Source organism: Oncorhynchus kisutch, linkage group LG27 (genome assembly GCF_002021735.2).
Source record: "Oncorhynchus kisutch isolate 150728-3 linkage group LG27, Okis_V2, whole genome shotgun sequence".
NCBI lineage: Eukaryota > Metazoa > Chordata > Actinopteri > Salmoniformes > Salmonidae > Oncorhynchus > Oncorhynchus kisutch.
The window spans coordinates 9179763-9196374 of record NC_034200.2 but is presented as its reverse complement, the minus strand read 5'-3'; the positions used below and the strand labels follow the sequence as shown (position 1 = coordinate 9196374).

The window sequence follows — 16612 nt, the reverse complement described above, 5'->3', positions numbered from 1 at the left end:
TTTCTCTCTCTCTCTCTCTCTCTCTCTCTCTCTCTCTCTCTCTCTGTTGCTGTGTTTTTTTTTCTTTGTCTCTGCCTCTCCTCTCTTTTGCTTTCTCTCCATTTTGCTCTCTCTCTCTCTCTTTCTCTCTCTCTCTTTCTCTCTCTCTCTCTGTCTCTCTCTCTCTCTCTCCTAACCCTCCCTCCCCTCCCTCGCTCTCTCCCTCTCTCCCTCTCTCTCTCTCTCCTAACCCTCCCTCCCTCCCTCGTTCTCTCTCTCTCTCTCTCTCTCACTCTCTCTCTCTCTCTCTCTCTCCTAACCCTCCCTCCCTCCCTCCCTCTCTCTCTCTCTCTCTCTCTCGCTCTCTCTCTCTCCTAACCCTCCCTCCCTCCCTCTCTCCCTCTCTCTCTCTCCTAACCCTCCCTCCCTCCCTCCCTCGCTCTCTCCCTCTCTCCCTCTCTCTCTCTCTCGTTCCATCCGACAGTTATCCAGCATTACAACATCACCTCTGCTTTCCCAAATAAGAGAGGCTATTCTGGGCAAGGGGGCCTTGCGAATCCCAGCTTATGTTAGACACACACACAAGCACACACATACACACACACTCACCCACATGCATCATTTTGTGCCGATTTCCAAGATGTAATGGCAATTGGTATTGTACTAAGCGAAATGGAATGGATGACATAATTGTAGCCTGAACTGTAGTATTTACAGTTAACTATAGTAAAGGAAAACTAGTATTGAATGTTTTTACAGATTGCAGTCATTTATCAGATGTGCTTATCCAGAGCAACATTCAGTAGTGAGTGCATACATTTTCCCCATGGGAATCGAACCCACAACCTTGGCATTGCAAGCACCACGATCTACCAACTGAGCCAAATGGGACATAGCATTTATAGTAACTATAGTATGAATACTGTAGTACATGAAAACTGTAGCTTAATACTATAGTAATTAAGGTAGTGTGTTTGCAGACATTACTGTAGTATTTGCTATCATTTATTATTTTTATTATCTTTGACATAGAAGTGGAGGCTTTCTCATTCAGGAAACATACTGGAGAAATAGTCAAATACCAAATGTTCCATAACCTGTAGGCAGTGGTGTGTATTCATGGATGCCAAGGGTAGTCAGGCTTTTCCCAAAAAAAGTAACAATATATATATATTTTTTAAACAGTAATTTATCTTAAACAGTCATTTAGTCTCTCTGAGTTTCATGAATCTCCTTCAATTCGCAAGAGGCTTAATGTATCTATTAAGGAGAAAGCATCCGAGAGAGCAAAACAGTGCCTCTCTGTCTCTCTATGTGTAGCCCATCTATCTGATGCTGTCTGGTCCAAACGAGTGACGAGTGACGAGTGACATTGTTGCCGCCCGTAGCATTGAAGGCAAGGGAAGCCAGCGAGCATCTGGCCTCCATTGACAAAAAAGTATACAACATTTTCCAATCAGCTTTGAGCTAAACCGAGTGAGCTCAACTGTGAATGGTCCTGGCGCACCAAACAAAAGTGTCAAGGGAAGCCAGCTTGGATTTGGCTTCACTCCTATCAAATCCCATTGAGAGCATATAACATTGACAGAAAAAAAATGAATTGTTGCATCTCGTTGTGCTGTTGTCCTCCGGCAGCCAGCTAGTTAAAATTTGCCCTTTCCTAAATTAGACATTTTTCCAACCATTAATTCATACATTGTTGTGCCCCTGGCCTGAATGGTTGGAAGTTCAAATATGTACGATAGCCAGATGTTGAAGGCTAATGTTAACTAGCTAACATTGCCCGTGAATGGAAATTAGGCTAGCGAACAAGCATTTTAGCTAGGTAGCCTAGGGCAACAAAAAATAAAAGCGTTGTACTGTATGATAGAGTGGTGAAAGAGAGGAGGATGGCATTGGTGTTTCTCTACAAGTAGGGTGAGTCAACATGTTTGTCGACTTGCATGAACACGCACACATGCATCCAGAAATCAGAACCATGGACAGACACATCATATTTAGCTTTAAGTTGATTGGACTAAATTGTTTTTGGTTATCTTTTAGTTGTCACTGTATCAGACTAAGCAGAGGTGATTCGATTATGTTGAAATGTTGCTGGAATAGTGGCAGCACCTGTTTTCTTTGCGACCTTCAATAACACTCGTTGGTTCTAAATCAACAGTTGTTTAGTGGTCCGAACATAGGAAACAGTAACCTGCTTGACCATGTAACTGTCTGTTACTGTACATGCAATATGCTTTGTGGACTTCACTGGACAGATGTTGCTATCCGGTTTTGTGATAAAACAAAGGATTGGTTGGATTTATTCTGTGTCTTATTATTTTCTTTGCCTTTAGGCCTGTATATCACGGTCGCAAGGCATATGCATTAACAGGTTATAAAGGAAACAACTGCAATTACTGGCTCCCCCGGTGATTTTACCCACGCACCGCTACTGCCTGTATGTAGGTAGGACTGGGGTCTGAACGGATAGGAAACACAATATTTAGTCAATACTTGGCATGTAAGTCTCTCAATTATGGGTGGCACAAATTGCGAGCGTTTTTAGTGGACTGTAGTGTTTTTGCTGACATTACTGTAGTATTTACTACAGTGTTTTTAGCGGTATACTGCAACATTCTATAGTAAGTACCACACATGATCAAGGATTACTACAGTGTGTAGTATAGTATTCCACGGTAGACTACAGTTAATTCTAGAATTCTACAGTAAGTACTGTTGTATTCTTTAGTAAACGGTCATCTTTTTTTTCACGTGGGCATGGACACACACATGGTGTGTGGCACAAACCTTGTAGCTGAAGGTGTGGGTGTGTGTGGGTTTGTGCATGCATGCTTGCGTGTGTGCACATGCGTGTGTGTGTAGTCATTCACTTCTGCCTTGTGCTTCAGTATGTCCTATTCTGTGTATATGTGCATGGATTTGTCATTCTCTCTCTCTCTCTGTGTGTGTGTGTGTGTGGGGGGGGGGGGGGGGGGGGTCTGTCTCTTCTCTCTTTGGTGCTGGAACATCGAGTCCACAGTAGCAGGGCTTAGGGGGAGAGAGGAGCAGAACAGATGAATATAGGTCGATGCACTGAGCTGTTCTCCTCTCCTCTGAGCTCTTAGACTGTGATTATCTATACCTGAACACTGGAGAGACCCTGGGGAGGCAGCAGGATACATACACTGTCTAGCTGCTTCCAGAGGTTAATGTAATGCAGCAACCATTCAGCCATCATGGGTCTTTATCTATGAACACCAATGGTGGATATGCACACAAATGTATCCATTAGACTGCTGCTATGAGATTAATCTAAAGAAATATCTCCTCCACAGGACCTTTGTATTTCAAGTTGGATTACATCTCCACAATGTCGGGGAACCTCACATTTCTTGTTTGCTTGACGACTCAATTCTTCCAATCCGTTGCTCTGGCGTTTGAAGAAACTCACAACCGCGGGTGTGGCATAGTCTGGGTAGCCAGGCAAATTTATTGTAGCTCTTTGGGCCAAATTCAAATTTGCTGTAGTCTCGTTTTCATGTTACAATCATGTTGCCCATAAACTCATTCATCTCTACGTGTGGGTTACACATTCCCATTGTTCTTTGTACTACAGCCTACCCTTTCCCTGACAATGCGTGCCTGCACAAGTAAGTGCTTGAATGTGTGCGAGTGTGCGAGTGTGCACAAAGACACACATCGCTTTATTTGTATCCTCACCCTATACTCCCTCACTCTCTATCGCTCAAATCAAATCAAAGTTTATTTGTCACGTGCTCCAAATACAACAGGTGTAAACCTTACAGTAAAATGCTTACTTACAGGCTCTAACCAATGGTGCGAAGGAAAAAAAGGTATGTGTGTGTGTGTGTGTGTAGGTAAGTCAAGAAATAAAACAACAGTAAAAAGACATTTGAAAAAAGAGTAGCAAGGCTATATACAGACACCTGTTAGTCAGGCTTATTGAGGTAGTATGTACATGTGGGTATCGTTAAAGTGACTATGCATATAAGATAAACAGAGAGTAGCAGCAACGTAAAAGAGGGGTTGGGGGGGCACACAATGCAAATAGTCTGGGTAACCATTTTGTTACCTGTTCAGGAGACTTATGGCTTGGGGGTAAAAAACTGTTGAGAAGCCTTTTTGTCCGAGACTTGGCACTCCGGTACCGCTTGCCATGCGGTAGTAGAGAGAACAGTCTATGACTGGGGTGGCTGGGGTCTTTGACAATTTTTAGGGCCTTCCTCTGACACCGCCTGATGTAGAGGTCCTGGAGGGCAGGCAGCTTTGCCCCAGTGATGTACTGGGCCGTACGCACTACCCTCTGAAGTGCCTTGCGGTCGGAGGCCAAGCAATTGCCGTACCAGGCAGTGATGCAACCTGTCAGGATGCTCTCGATGTTGCAGCTGTAGAACCTTTTGAGGATCTCAGGACCCATGCCAAATCTTTTTAGTTTCCTGAGGGGGAATAGGCTTTGTCGTGCCCTCTTCACAACTGTCGTTTGTCGTGCCCTCTTCACAACTGTCGTTTGTCGTGCCCTCTTCACAACTGTCGTTTGTCGTGCCCTCTTCACAACTGTCGTTTGTCGTGCCCTCTTCACAACTGTCGTTTGTCGTGCCCTCTTCACAACTGTCGTTTGTCGTGCCCTCTTCACAACTGTCGTTTGTCGTGCCCTTCTTCACAACTGTCGTTTGTCGTGCCCTTCTTCACAACTGTCGTTTGTCGTGCCCTTCTTCACAACTGTCGTTTGTCGTGCCCTTCTTCACAACTGTCGTTTGTCGTGCCCTTCTTCACAACTGTCGTTTGTCGTGCCCTCTTCACAACTGTCGTTTGTCGTGCCCTTCTTCACAACTGTCGTTTGTCGTGCCCTTCTTCACAACTGTCGTTTGTCGTGCCCTTCTTCACAACTGTCGTTTGTCGTGCCCTCTTCTGCGTCGCTTCCTATTGCGAATAATTGGTATTTTTGACCTGTGGGGTGTTTGGAGAATATCGTGTGAGTCCTGCTTGCTGCTGTTGTTGTTGTTGAAGAAATCTTTGTCTAATCCGAGGTGAGTGATCGCTGTCCTGATATCCAGAAGCTCCTTTCTTCAGTTAGATACGGTTGCAGAAATATTATGTACAAAATAATTTACAAATATAAAAAATTTAAATAAAAACATAATAGCACAATTGGTTAGGAGACCGTAAAAGGTTCCCCCTCAGGACAGATATTCATATGAACACAGATACAGTATATTCCTGACCCTGGGAGTGTATACACCGGGTGGAACCTTTGATCATAGTGAGGGGTTCTCCAGGTGTCAGGGCGAATAAGCAAGAGATGCACCCCTGTGGTTGAGAGGTAAATTACCTCATCCACCGTCCAAGGTGCTCCCTCACTTTTTACAATTTGAGAAAACACAGATAAATTCAAAATAAATTATATTTAAGTACCACTAAAATTATAAAATGACAAACTAAATACATATGTAGGCTATAGCAGCCTATAGGTATCTACATGGTGGTTTCTTCCCTGTCGTTCTCTCTGGCGGTGGGACGAATGATGAATAACTGTCTGTTGGCATGTGTGCAGAGGCCCATTGGTCGGAGGCTTGACCACTTTGCCGACCACTTTGAGCGGGCCAAATCCAACGTAACAAGAACAGACAGACGGTACTCTATTAGGGATTGCTAAAACATGTGTCCTCAAAACATTTTGTTATGGATTTGGGGCTCTTGTAATACGCATTTGAACTCGCCCTACTGTCTGAGTGCTTAGTTTACAGAAACGTACCGCCTCTATTGCGTATGCAGACAAACTGATCACGCCAACGAGATCTAGCATCCAAATTCACCGTATCTGCCTTGATGTTCATAAAACTCCACGGAGGCCTCTTGCGCAGTTGAACCCAGAATGATATGTGACCACCTGGTTATGGTGTTGTCCTTTCAGCAACATGATTCAAAGGGCGCTCAAATCTCTTAAAATAATCCACATCCAGATGTTGTATCTGCCTAATAATCCTATTCATCACTTACTAGTATTATTACAAATAGAAGATTAGCACTTATCACAATGGTGCTCGTTTAGTAAAGTTAAGAGCAAAGCGGAAATCAATGTCTCGCAAGATACGTAGGCATATAGGCTAATGAATAATTCGTATTTTACATAACAAACCCGGATATAATAGCATATAAGCCTACTGTAGCATAGTATGACTATAATATGTTACACCAAAAACACCTCCGCAGTCATTTCTTATCTGATGCTGAATAATCACATTTATTTCGTCATGCGGCCACAAGTCAACAGTGCGCACTGCAGGCTATATGCTTTGATTGAAACAAAATAGACCTATAAGAAAGGCTATTAGTCCGCATACAGTTTGGACATTTCACGGGTAAAACGTGAAGAATTGTAATTTATGATTGAAAGTGATAATGGCCCATTTTGGTGTTTGAGGGTATTAAAAATAGAACGTTTAAGATGCTAAAAATAGAAGACGTTGCAATTGGATGATGCATTTTCTGCATCTATTTTAGAATGATATTTCATCTGTCAGCACAAACTTTGATTGAGTAATGATAACATCATTTTATTTAAAAACAATTGCACTCCCTCACCTAAAAAAAAATAGCGCCACACCACTGACACCATCCATATCAAATATGATGAGATGTGTGTGTATGAACGCAGCTATATCTGTGTTGAATATAGTTGTACTTGATTCATTCGCTTGGGGAAATGATTGGTTACCATGTGACATTAAAAACAGTGCCTTCAGAAAGTAATCACACCTGTTGACTGTTTATCCATTTTGTTGTGTTACAGCCTGAATTTAAAACGGATTCAACTGAGATGCTGTGTCACTGATCTACACACAATATCCCATCATGTCAACGTGGAATTATGTTTTTAGAAATGATTACAAATGAATCAAAAATGAGATGTTTAAATGTCTTGAGTCAATAAGTATTACAGCTCTTTTTGTTCTTTTTTACAATCACTAGGACCCATTTCTCAATACTTTGGTCACTTTTTCAAAACTCTTCACACAGTGAGCACAACAGCAGTCTATGTGGGCTAAACTGTGGATCATTTTTCATTGCTTTGGCACAAAATGCATTCAATGACTACATCAAATCAAATTGTATTAGTCACATGCGCTGAATACAACAGTGAAATGATTACTTACGAGCCCCCAACCAACAATGCAGTTTCAAGAAAATACGGACACGAATAAGAGATAAAAGTAACAAGTAATTAAAGAGCAGCAGTAAAACAACAATAGCGAGACTATATACAGGGGGGTACCGGTACAGAGTCAATGTGCGGGGGCACCGGTTAGTTGAGGTAATATGTGCATGTAGGTAGAGTTATTGAAGTGAATATGCATACACAACAACAGACATCTGTCAAATTTCATGAATTATTTTCTCACTCAGACACAACCACCACCAAAACTCTATGTACCTACAGGCCAATTTGCACATACTCTTTTCAAAAACTGTTAAACTTAGCACAAAATTGAATAAGACAGCAACATTGGCTACATTTCTATAGTAATATGTATTGAAGTATATTCCAAATCTTTAAAAAATTTATTATATCAAAACAATTAGACCAACCACAGCTGATTCCCATTGTAGCTGAACACCTACCCAGGTGTTAGTCTTTCAATTTCATTACCATCTATACAAAAGGGGACATCTTAGGAATAATGCTGTACAGTAATGTAAACATGGACCCAGCCAGAGATAGAGAAGTGGCTGACAGAGGAAGAAGAGTGGCTGGGAGAGGGAGAGGAGTATGAATGCATGGTGGAAGAAGACTGAGAGGAAGATCAAGAGCTGTCGTCTCAGATGAGACTAGGGCCACTATGATTGATCATGTAATAAATCATGGTCTATCAATGAGAGAGGCTGGTCTAAGAGTGCAGACAAATCTGCAACGCTCAACAGTGGCATCTATTGTGAGAAATTTCCGGCAAAACAGGTAAGATGTGCATTCTGCAAGGGCATCTGACTGAACTGCACATTACAGAAGTAAATTGAGCAAAGCCTCCAAACCCACTTGTGTGTGTGATTGTTTTTATATTTCTGCTTAGGACCCAATGGTTACCTCCCACAGGCAGAAGAGGTAGGACTTTCACTGCTGTGCAGGAAACTGCAATCGTTGATATGGTCATCAGAAACAATGTCATAAAACTCACAGAGATTTGGGAGAGTGTTGGCAGAAAACATTACATTTTGAAATATTCCCAATGTAAGCATAACAACTATTTCTAGAGTCCTGAAACAACATCAAGTCAGGATGAAGCAGTTGTACACTGTCCCCTTTGAGAGGAACTCTGAACGAGTCAAGCAACTCAGGAACCAATATGTCCATGTAAGATGACTATAAAATACAGAACTGGTTTTGAACAAAACCAAACAGGGCAGAGGCACACTGCGGCATGTTTTTAGGTATAATGTAAACTACCGTAATAGCCTAACTCTTATGTTTCCTTGTGGATTTATTTGAGAGAATCGTGGAGATTGAAGCCAGGCAAACACCCCACATATTCATCTTTGTGGATGAGGCTGGTTTCAACTTGGCCAAAACACGGCAGCCGAGGAAGGAATGTGATTGGGAAAAGAGCCACAGTGGATGTCCCGGTCCAGAGGGGTGCCAACATCACAATATGTGAAGCAATGTCCTCTGATGGATGGCTGTTACACAAACCTCTAATTGGGCCATACAACACCGAGCATCTCATTTCATTTCTGGATGACCTCTATGGAAGGGTTGTGCCAGGTCAGGAAAGGGTTGTAGTGAGGCGAAATCGGCAAACGTTTATAATTGTATGGGACAATATGGCATTTCACCACTCCCGTGCAGTCCATCCCAGGATGGTGTCAATTTTCTTCCCACCTTACTCTCCATTCCTCAACCCTATAGAGGAATTATTTTCCTCATGGAGGTGGAAGGTTTCTGACCACCATCCACATCAAATGTCCCTCCTGGACACAATGAGCGCTGGATGCCTGGACATATCTGCAGATTGCCAGGGATGGACCAGGCATGCCAAAAGGTTATTTTCTAGGTGTATTGCCCAAGATAAGATGTGGATGAGAACCTCTTGGCCAAATGCAGAAGACAGGGTTGACTAGCATTGCTACTGTATCTGTATCGGTAGATTGTGTATATACAAATTGTATTTTGGAATCACTCAATACCAAAAAATGAAAATATTGAAGCATATTGCATCATGTCTAAGTCATTCCTGTAACATATACTGCAGTGAATTCTAAACAGTAGAGGTGTCATTGTTTTGTAAAGACATTTAACATTAGAAAACATTGTGTAATGCTACCTGTTAGTGTTTTTTAGGTCCTTGTTTGAGTGACAAAGTGTGCTTGTTGGGTGACAACCTTTGCTAGTGTTATGGAAGAATGAGTTGTTATGAGACATGTATAAAGTGTTTGTAGTTTTAGTACATTTTGGATGTGAAATTAACTGCTGTTCCAAGCGGAAAGTTTAAGGATAACTGTGTGAAGAGTTTTTAAAAAGTGACCTAAGTATTGAGAAATGGGTCCTAGTGATTATAAAAAAAACTGTAAACCCCGTTGTGGCAAGTTCAGGAGTAATAGTTTTATTAACGAGTCACATAAGTATGAAATCACTGTGTGCAATAGTATTTAACATGATTTTTTAATGACTACCTCATCTCTGTACACAATGCATACAATTAGGTCCCTCAGTCTAGCAGTGAATCTCAAACCGAGTCAACCACAAAGACCAAGGAGGTTTTTCAATGCCTCGTAAAGGGCACCTATTGGTAGACGAGTATAAAAAAAACAGACGTTGAATATCCTTTGAGCATGGTAAAGTTAATTACACTTTGGATGGTGCATCAATACACCCAGTCACGACGAAGATACTGGCGTCCTTCCAAACTCAGTTGCCGGAGAGGAAGGAAATCGCTCAGGGATATCACCATGAGGCCAATAGTGACTTTAAAGCAGTTACAGAGTTAAATGGCTGTGATAGGAGAAAATTGAGGATGGATCAACATCCCCCAGCCGTCGTCCCAGTGTCGAGCCTCTGGGACGACCCGGAGGGCGATGCGCAGGGCGATCCGGACAAAGACGGTGGAACTTCTGCAGCATAGATGGCTCCAACACGTCCTCGACCGGAACCCAGCACCTCTCCTCCGGGCCGTACCCCTCCCACTCCACAAGACACTGAAGGCCCCTCGCCTCAAATCCAGTATGGAGCGAACGGAGTACGCCGGGGCCCCCCCGATGTCCAGAGGGGGCGGAGGAACCTCCCACACCTCAGACTCCTGGAGCGGGCCAGCCACCACCGGCCTGAGGAGAGACACATGGAACGAGGGGTTAATACGGAATCGAGTGGAAGCTGTAACCAAAAACAAACCTCGTTCCCTCTCCTCAGGACTTTAAATGGCCCCACAAACCGCGGACCCAGCTTCTGGCAGGGCAGGTGGAGGGGCAGGTTTCGGGTCGAGGGCCAGAACCTGTCCCCCGGTGTTCACACCGGGGTCTCACTGTGGTGGCGATCTGCATTCCTCTTTTGGCGCGTCACGGCCTCCTGAAGGTGGACACGGATGGCTTCCCATGTCTCCTCCGCACGCCTGAACCAGTTGTCCACCGCAGGAACCTCGGTCTGACCCAGATGCCAAGGCACCAGAACCGGCTGGTACCCCAGTACACACTGGAAGGGAGAGAGGTTAGTGGAGAAGTGGCAGAGCGAGTTCTGTGCCATCTCAGCCCAGGGCACGAACGCCAGCCGGTCCTGGCAATAGGACCGCAGAAACCTACCCACATCCTGGAGACCGTCTCTGGAGGCTCCGGACTGGAGGCCTTCTCTGGAGGCTTCAGACTGGAGGCCGTCGTTGGAGGCTTCGTGACTCCTCACTGGAGGCTTCGTGCCATGGATCACCACCGGAGGCTTCGTGCCATGGATCACCACCGGAGGCTTCGTGCCATGGATCACCACCGGAGGCGTCGTGCCGTGGATCACCACCGGAGGCGTCGTGCCGTGGATCATCACCGGAGGCTTCTTGCCGTGGATCATCACCGGAGGCTTCCTGCCGTGGATCATCACCGGAGGCTTCTTGCCGTGGATCATCACCGGAGGCTTCTTGCCGTGGATCATCACCGGAGGCTTCTTGCCGTGGATCATCACCGGAGCCTTCGTGCCGTGGATCATCACCGGAGCCTTCGTGCCGTGGATCATCACCGGAGCCTTCGTGCCATGGATCATCACTGGAGTGGAGAGACACAAGGCCTGGCTCTGGGAGCAGGCACAGGACTCACCAGGTTGGGGAGACATACAGGAGGCTTCTTCCTTGGCCGAGGCACCGGATACACTGGGCCGTGGAGGCGGACTGGCGGTCTCAAGCGCAGAGCTAGCAAACCCGTTCTGGCTGGATGCCCGCTTCCACCCGACAAATGCCCGCTTCCACCTGGCACAGAGCACACCGGCCTGTGAATGCTCAACCGAGACACCGTGCGCATCACCCCATAGCATGGTGCCTGACCAGTCGCATGCTCGCCACGGTAAGCACGGGGAGTTGGCTCAGGTCTGAATCCTGACTCTGCCACACTCCCCATGTTTTTTTTTGGGGGGGGGGGGGGGGGGAGTGGCCTCATTGTCTAGCAATGATCAACAACCAACTTAGTTTAAAAAAGAATGATGTGCAAATATTGTACAATCCAGGTGTGTACAGCTCTTAGAGACGTACCCAGAAAAACTCACAGCTGTAATCGCTGATTAAGGTGATTCTAACATGTATTGACTCAGGGGTATGATTATTATGCAAATGAGATATTTCTGTATTTCATTTTCAATAAATTAGCAAAATTGTCTTAAAACATGTTTTCACTTCATCATTATGGGATGTTGTGTGTAGATGGGTGAGAAGAAGAAAACTATTGAATCCATTTTGAATTCAGGCTGTAATACAACAAAGTGTGGAGTAAGTCGAAGGGTACGAATATTTCCCGAAGGCACTGTACTGTACATGTAAAGTGCTAGTATGCATTCAAATGTGAGCATAACACCAGATGGAAGGGGAATAGGAAATTCCATAGGATTCGGCTGTGTATCAGTACCGCATAGGCCTTTGATGGTTGTTTTCCATCATGTGTGCCTATATTTTCAGCTCATCCAGAGAACTACTTACAATAGTGATATGAACATTATCACAACAAAGGCACCTGTTTTGCATGTACAACTTGTCCCCCGCCAACACAAAGTCACTTTTAACTTGTCTCATAGCTTTCTAACTTATTTTACCCCAAGAAGTTCAAATGTTATGATAATACCCGAAGGCAGCAGACAGACTGCTGTTGCTCCACACCGTCAGAGAGATGGAGGGCAAGGTGTTTACTGCTACACCACCGTCCTTAGATACCAACCAGCCTAAGGCCACAACACACATACTTATACACATATGCATGTACGTGCACAGTAACACACATACACAAACATGCGTGTGTGCACATGCGCACACACACATACACATACACACACGCGCAAACACACACACACACACAAACACACACAGACACAGCATCCCCATCTCCCTTTGATGTCTTCCCCACACCCAATACACACTTCAAACACCAAAACACCTTTGAACCTAGGAGAAATTTATGGAAATGGTCAGTAATGGCATTTGGAGTGGGAGGGAAGTTTGTTGCTTTTAAGACATCTAAGCAAGCACTGTCTGCAACTCAAATTGCTGATGTTTTTCGTTACTTTTCATAATGATTTTTCAGATGTTTTGCTTGATTTTGTTTGGCAGAGAATTTGACGCATAGGTTCTGATTTAGCACAAGCTAGTCCTTAATTATTCAGTACACGAGTATCCATGTCCATCATGACAGCACCTAACTGCCTTGCCCGCCTGTACTGAACACATGCATTAGTCCACTGAGCAGAAGCCTAGGCGTTTGCTCTGGGAGCTAACATAGACAGATCTCAGACAAGGGGAGAATCTCAACTGCATTTCCTTGTTCCTCTCCTGATTCCGATTAGATGAAAAGGTCAGAGAGGAGGGACCTTTGACCTTATCATCCAATGGATTTTGAGAAGGAGGTGAGGATAGAGGACGCAAGGAATCAAGGAAATGCAGTTGAGATTCTCCCAAGCTTACTCATCACACTAGTTTGGCCAATAGTTACACTTAATACCAGACCCAGATATTGTAGGAGAGATGAGAGAGATGAGAGATTCATGGTGGTTAGGCCTTTGGAAGCTCCTTTACTCCTCTCTTCTGCTCCGGTTACATTCCCTCTCTGCTCCATCGCTATCAGTTTCTCCCAGGCCTTTGGAACAGGGACTCATCTCCCTGGCCTCTGCACTGATACCAGATGGCCCTAAGCCCTGTGTGGAGATGAAAGCACACATGCATGCACACACACATACACACGCACAGACACACACACACGCATACACAAACATACACAGTCACACGCTGAGACCGAATGTGCCAACACTAAATGAGATGCTAGAGTCTGAGATGGGAGATTGGAGTTAGCTAAGTGTGCACTGCTACTGCGGGGGTTGGGGAGGATAAAAAAGAGGTTGGGGGAGAGAGAGCGGTGTGTGTGTGGGAAGGGGGAGGCTTTGTAAGGAAAAGGAAGAGGGGTGATGTGAATATGAGCGAGACTGGAAAATGGAAGATCTCACTCGAATTGTGCTTTTGGGGTCAGCAGTGGGTGTGTGTGTTTGTGTGTTTGTGTGTGTGTGTGTGTGTGTGTGTGTGTGTGTGTGTGTTTGGATGTGTTTGGATAGGGGGAGGGGTGAGTGGATGATCTGACTTGAATTGTGCGTATGAATCTTTAATCCTGTTCTCTACACTCGTCTGATGCTCTCTGATGCGCTCTGAGCTCTGGTGGGGGAGAGGAGCATTTCACAGTCTGTTTTTAGTTTCTAGGACAGAGCAGGCGAGAACACAGACACACTTGCCTACACACACACACACACACACACACACGGCCCTGAGCCCCTAGGGCCTGGATTTACTAGTAAAGCGTTTAATGAATGAATTGATGAGAAGCAGCTAATGATTGCAGTGGAGTGTTGAGGGGCATTATCCTATCTACCGCATATGTTTATGATAGAGAGAGAGAAAGGGATGCAGGGAAATAGAGAAAGTCAGGGACAGAGGAAGAGAGAGAGAGAGAGAGAGAGTGAGTATGGGATAAATAGAAGAGTGATATAGAGAAAGGAGTGACCAATACAGATAGATATTACCACAGAGAGAGAGAGAGAGAGAGAGAGAGAGAGAGAGAGAGAGAGACGCTTACAGAGAGAGATAGAGAGTGACAGTGGAAGAGAGAGAAACTAATTCTCCTAAAGACTTGGTAATAACGCTGTAGAAGAGTCTAGGCTCCAATAGCTCTCTACTCTCATCTAATCACTCTTGCCCCCATAGACCCTCCGTGTGATTTACTTTACTGATGCAACACCTTGCACTGGGTGTATTTATGTGTTCCACACTCCTGATGCAACACCTTGCACTGGGTGTATTTGTGTGTTCCACACTCCTGATGCAACACCTTGCACTGGGTGTATTTGTGTGTTCCACACTCCTGATGCAACACCTTGCACTGGGTGTATTTGTGTGTTCCACACTCCTGATGCAACACCTTGCACTGGGTGTATTTGTGTGTTCCACACTCCTGATGCAACACCTTGCACTGGGTGTATTTGTGTGTTCCACACTCCTGATGCAACACCTTGCACTGGGTGTATTTGTGTGTTCCACACTCCTGATGCAACACTTGCCACAACCAGCGTATGTGTGTGTCAATTTCTCTCTCTATCTTCGGTTTGTGAATAGTCTGATTTATGTGTTCAGTGAAGTCAGCAGGCGTGCTGATAGCAGCAGTGGAGTGAGGGGGCGGATGATGTCACACTATTGTGTGTGTGTGTGTGTGTGTGTGTGTGTGTGTGTGTGTGAGCTTGCTCGCGCTTCAAACTTTAATGTGCCAGCCCATCACTTTCTGTTGGTCTGATAACACGGATCCCTGAAGTCATCAAAAAAACACAAAGCACAGCAGGCCTCCGCTTTCATGTCACCTTATTCAAAACCCTACCACACACACATACACTAACTCCCACCGCCCCTTTTACCACACACAAATAACACCCCCTCCCTCACCCCTTCCGACCCCCAAAACACATGCACACACACGTCTGCCACCCCCGCACATGACAAAGGCTCTAGGCCTAATGTTGGGTTTATCCACTGATTAAATATGAAAGTAAATTCATGTATGTGTGCCTAGTCCTCTGCATTGTGTGTTTGCATATGTGGGGTTAGTATGTGTGTATCAAAGCAGGCTATGGTACAGCCCTCTTGCCTATACCCCAGTTACGGTATGAACCTTTACAGAGAGCTGTCTTGGCAGAGACAAATCTGGGTGTTGCTGGGATAGAGCAAACAAACACTCACACCCTCTCCTTCACTCTGGTAGTTTCCTCTCCTTCCTTCTCCTAGGCTCATTTCCTTCTCTCTCTTAATTTCTCATCCCCTTGTTGACAGTACAGACTACAGTATTTTTGGGCTGTGCCTCTGACCATACGGCTCTTCCTCTTGTCCCCCCAGAGGACAGGAAGCTGTTTGTGGGGATGCTGAACAAGCAGCAGACAGAGGAGGATGTGTACCGCCTATTTGAGCCCTACGGCGCCATCGATGAGTGTACCGTACTTAGAGGTCCTGACGGAAACAGCAAAGGTATATGAAGCTTTCTTTCTTATAGTCTATTACTTTATCGCTTTCAAACACACTTGTAGGGGATACTCTAGAAGATTCCATGGCATTAGCTAGGGTTGTTGGGTCGAATATGCAAAAAAGGACTAACTACTTTCTCTTCATCCATCATTCTAGCAACATCTTGTAGTCATTCTAACACCAATCTTATTGATAGACTAGGATGATCTGCCGATGTATTCCAGGACAGAAACGTTTGACATATTCAATTTTCTGCCTGTCTCATACCTGTCTCTCTCATGTCACAATGATGTTGTTCTGCCTGTATACACACACACACACACACACACACACATTCTCCCGATGTGTCATACCTGCATCTCCCAGGTCAGAGTGATGTTCCGTCTGCGTGACAGCTGACACAATGGCTTGACTCTGCAGTGACAGAAGTCATTTCACACACCACACTGAGATATATACCTGACAGGCATCGCATGAGAGCACACGTACACACACACACACACACACTGGTCACATACCACAGCAATATTCTAGTCAGGACTGTGTGAAGACACTATCGCTCAAAGAAGCAAAACATGTGAGTGAGGAAAAGAAAAGAGTGTGAATACTACATCTATACAGACTCTCTCAACTTCATTCTCTCTCAATTCAATTCAATTCAAGGGGCTTTATTGGCATGGGAAACATATTGCCACAGCAAGTGAAGTAGATAATATACAAAAGTGAAATAAACAATAAAAATGAACAGTAAACATTACACTCACAGAAGTTCCAAAATAATAAAGACATTACAAATGTCACATTATGTATATATTATGTATATGATATGTATATATACAGTGTTGTAATGATGTGCAATTTCTCCACCCCATCTCTCTCCCTCCCACTAAACCCCTCTGTCTTTCTCTCTCTCTCTCTCT

The 16612-nt window shown here is 44.6% G+C and overlaps 1 protein-coding gene across 2 annotated transcripts in view; it reads left to right on the top strand.

The window, feature by feature from the left end:
* Positions 1–16612, top strand: part of LOC109872117 (CUGBP Elav-like family member 5) — a 46531-nt gene that overhangs the window by 17276 nt on the left and 12643 nt on the right. For both annotated transcript variants that reach the window (XM_031807214.1, XM_031807215.1), the window contains exon 4: positions 15567–15695. In XM_031807214.1, coding sequence (XP_031663074.1) covers positions 15567–15695 — 129 coding nt within the window. The remainder of the gene's footprint in view (positions 1–15566; positions 15696–16612) is intronic.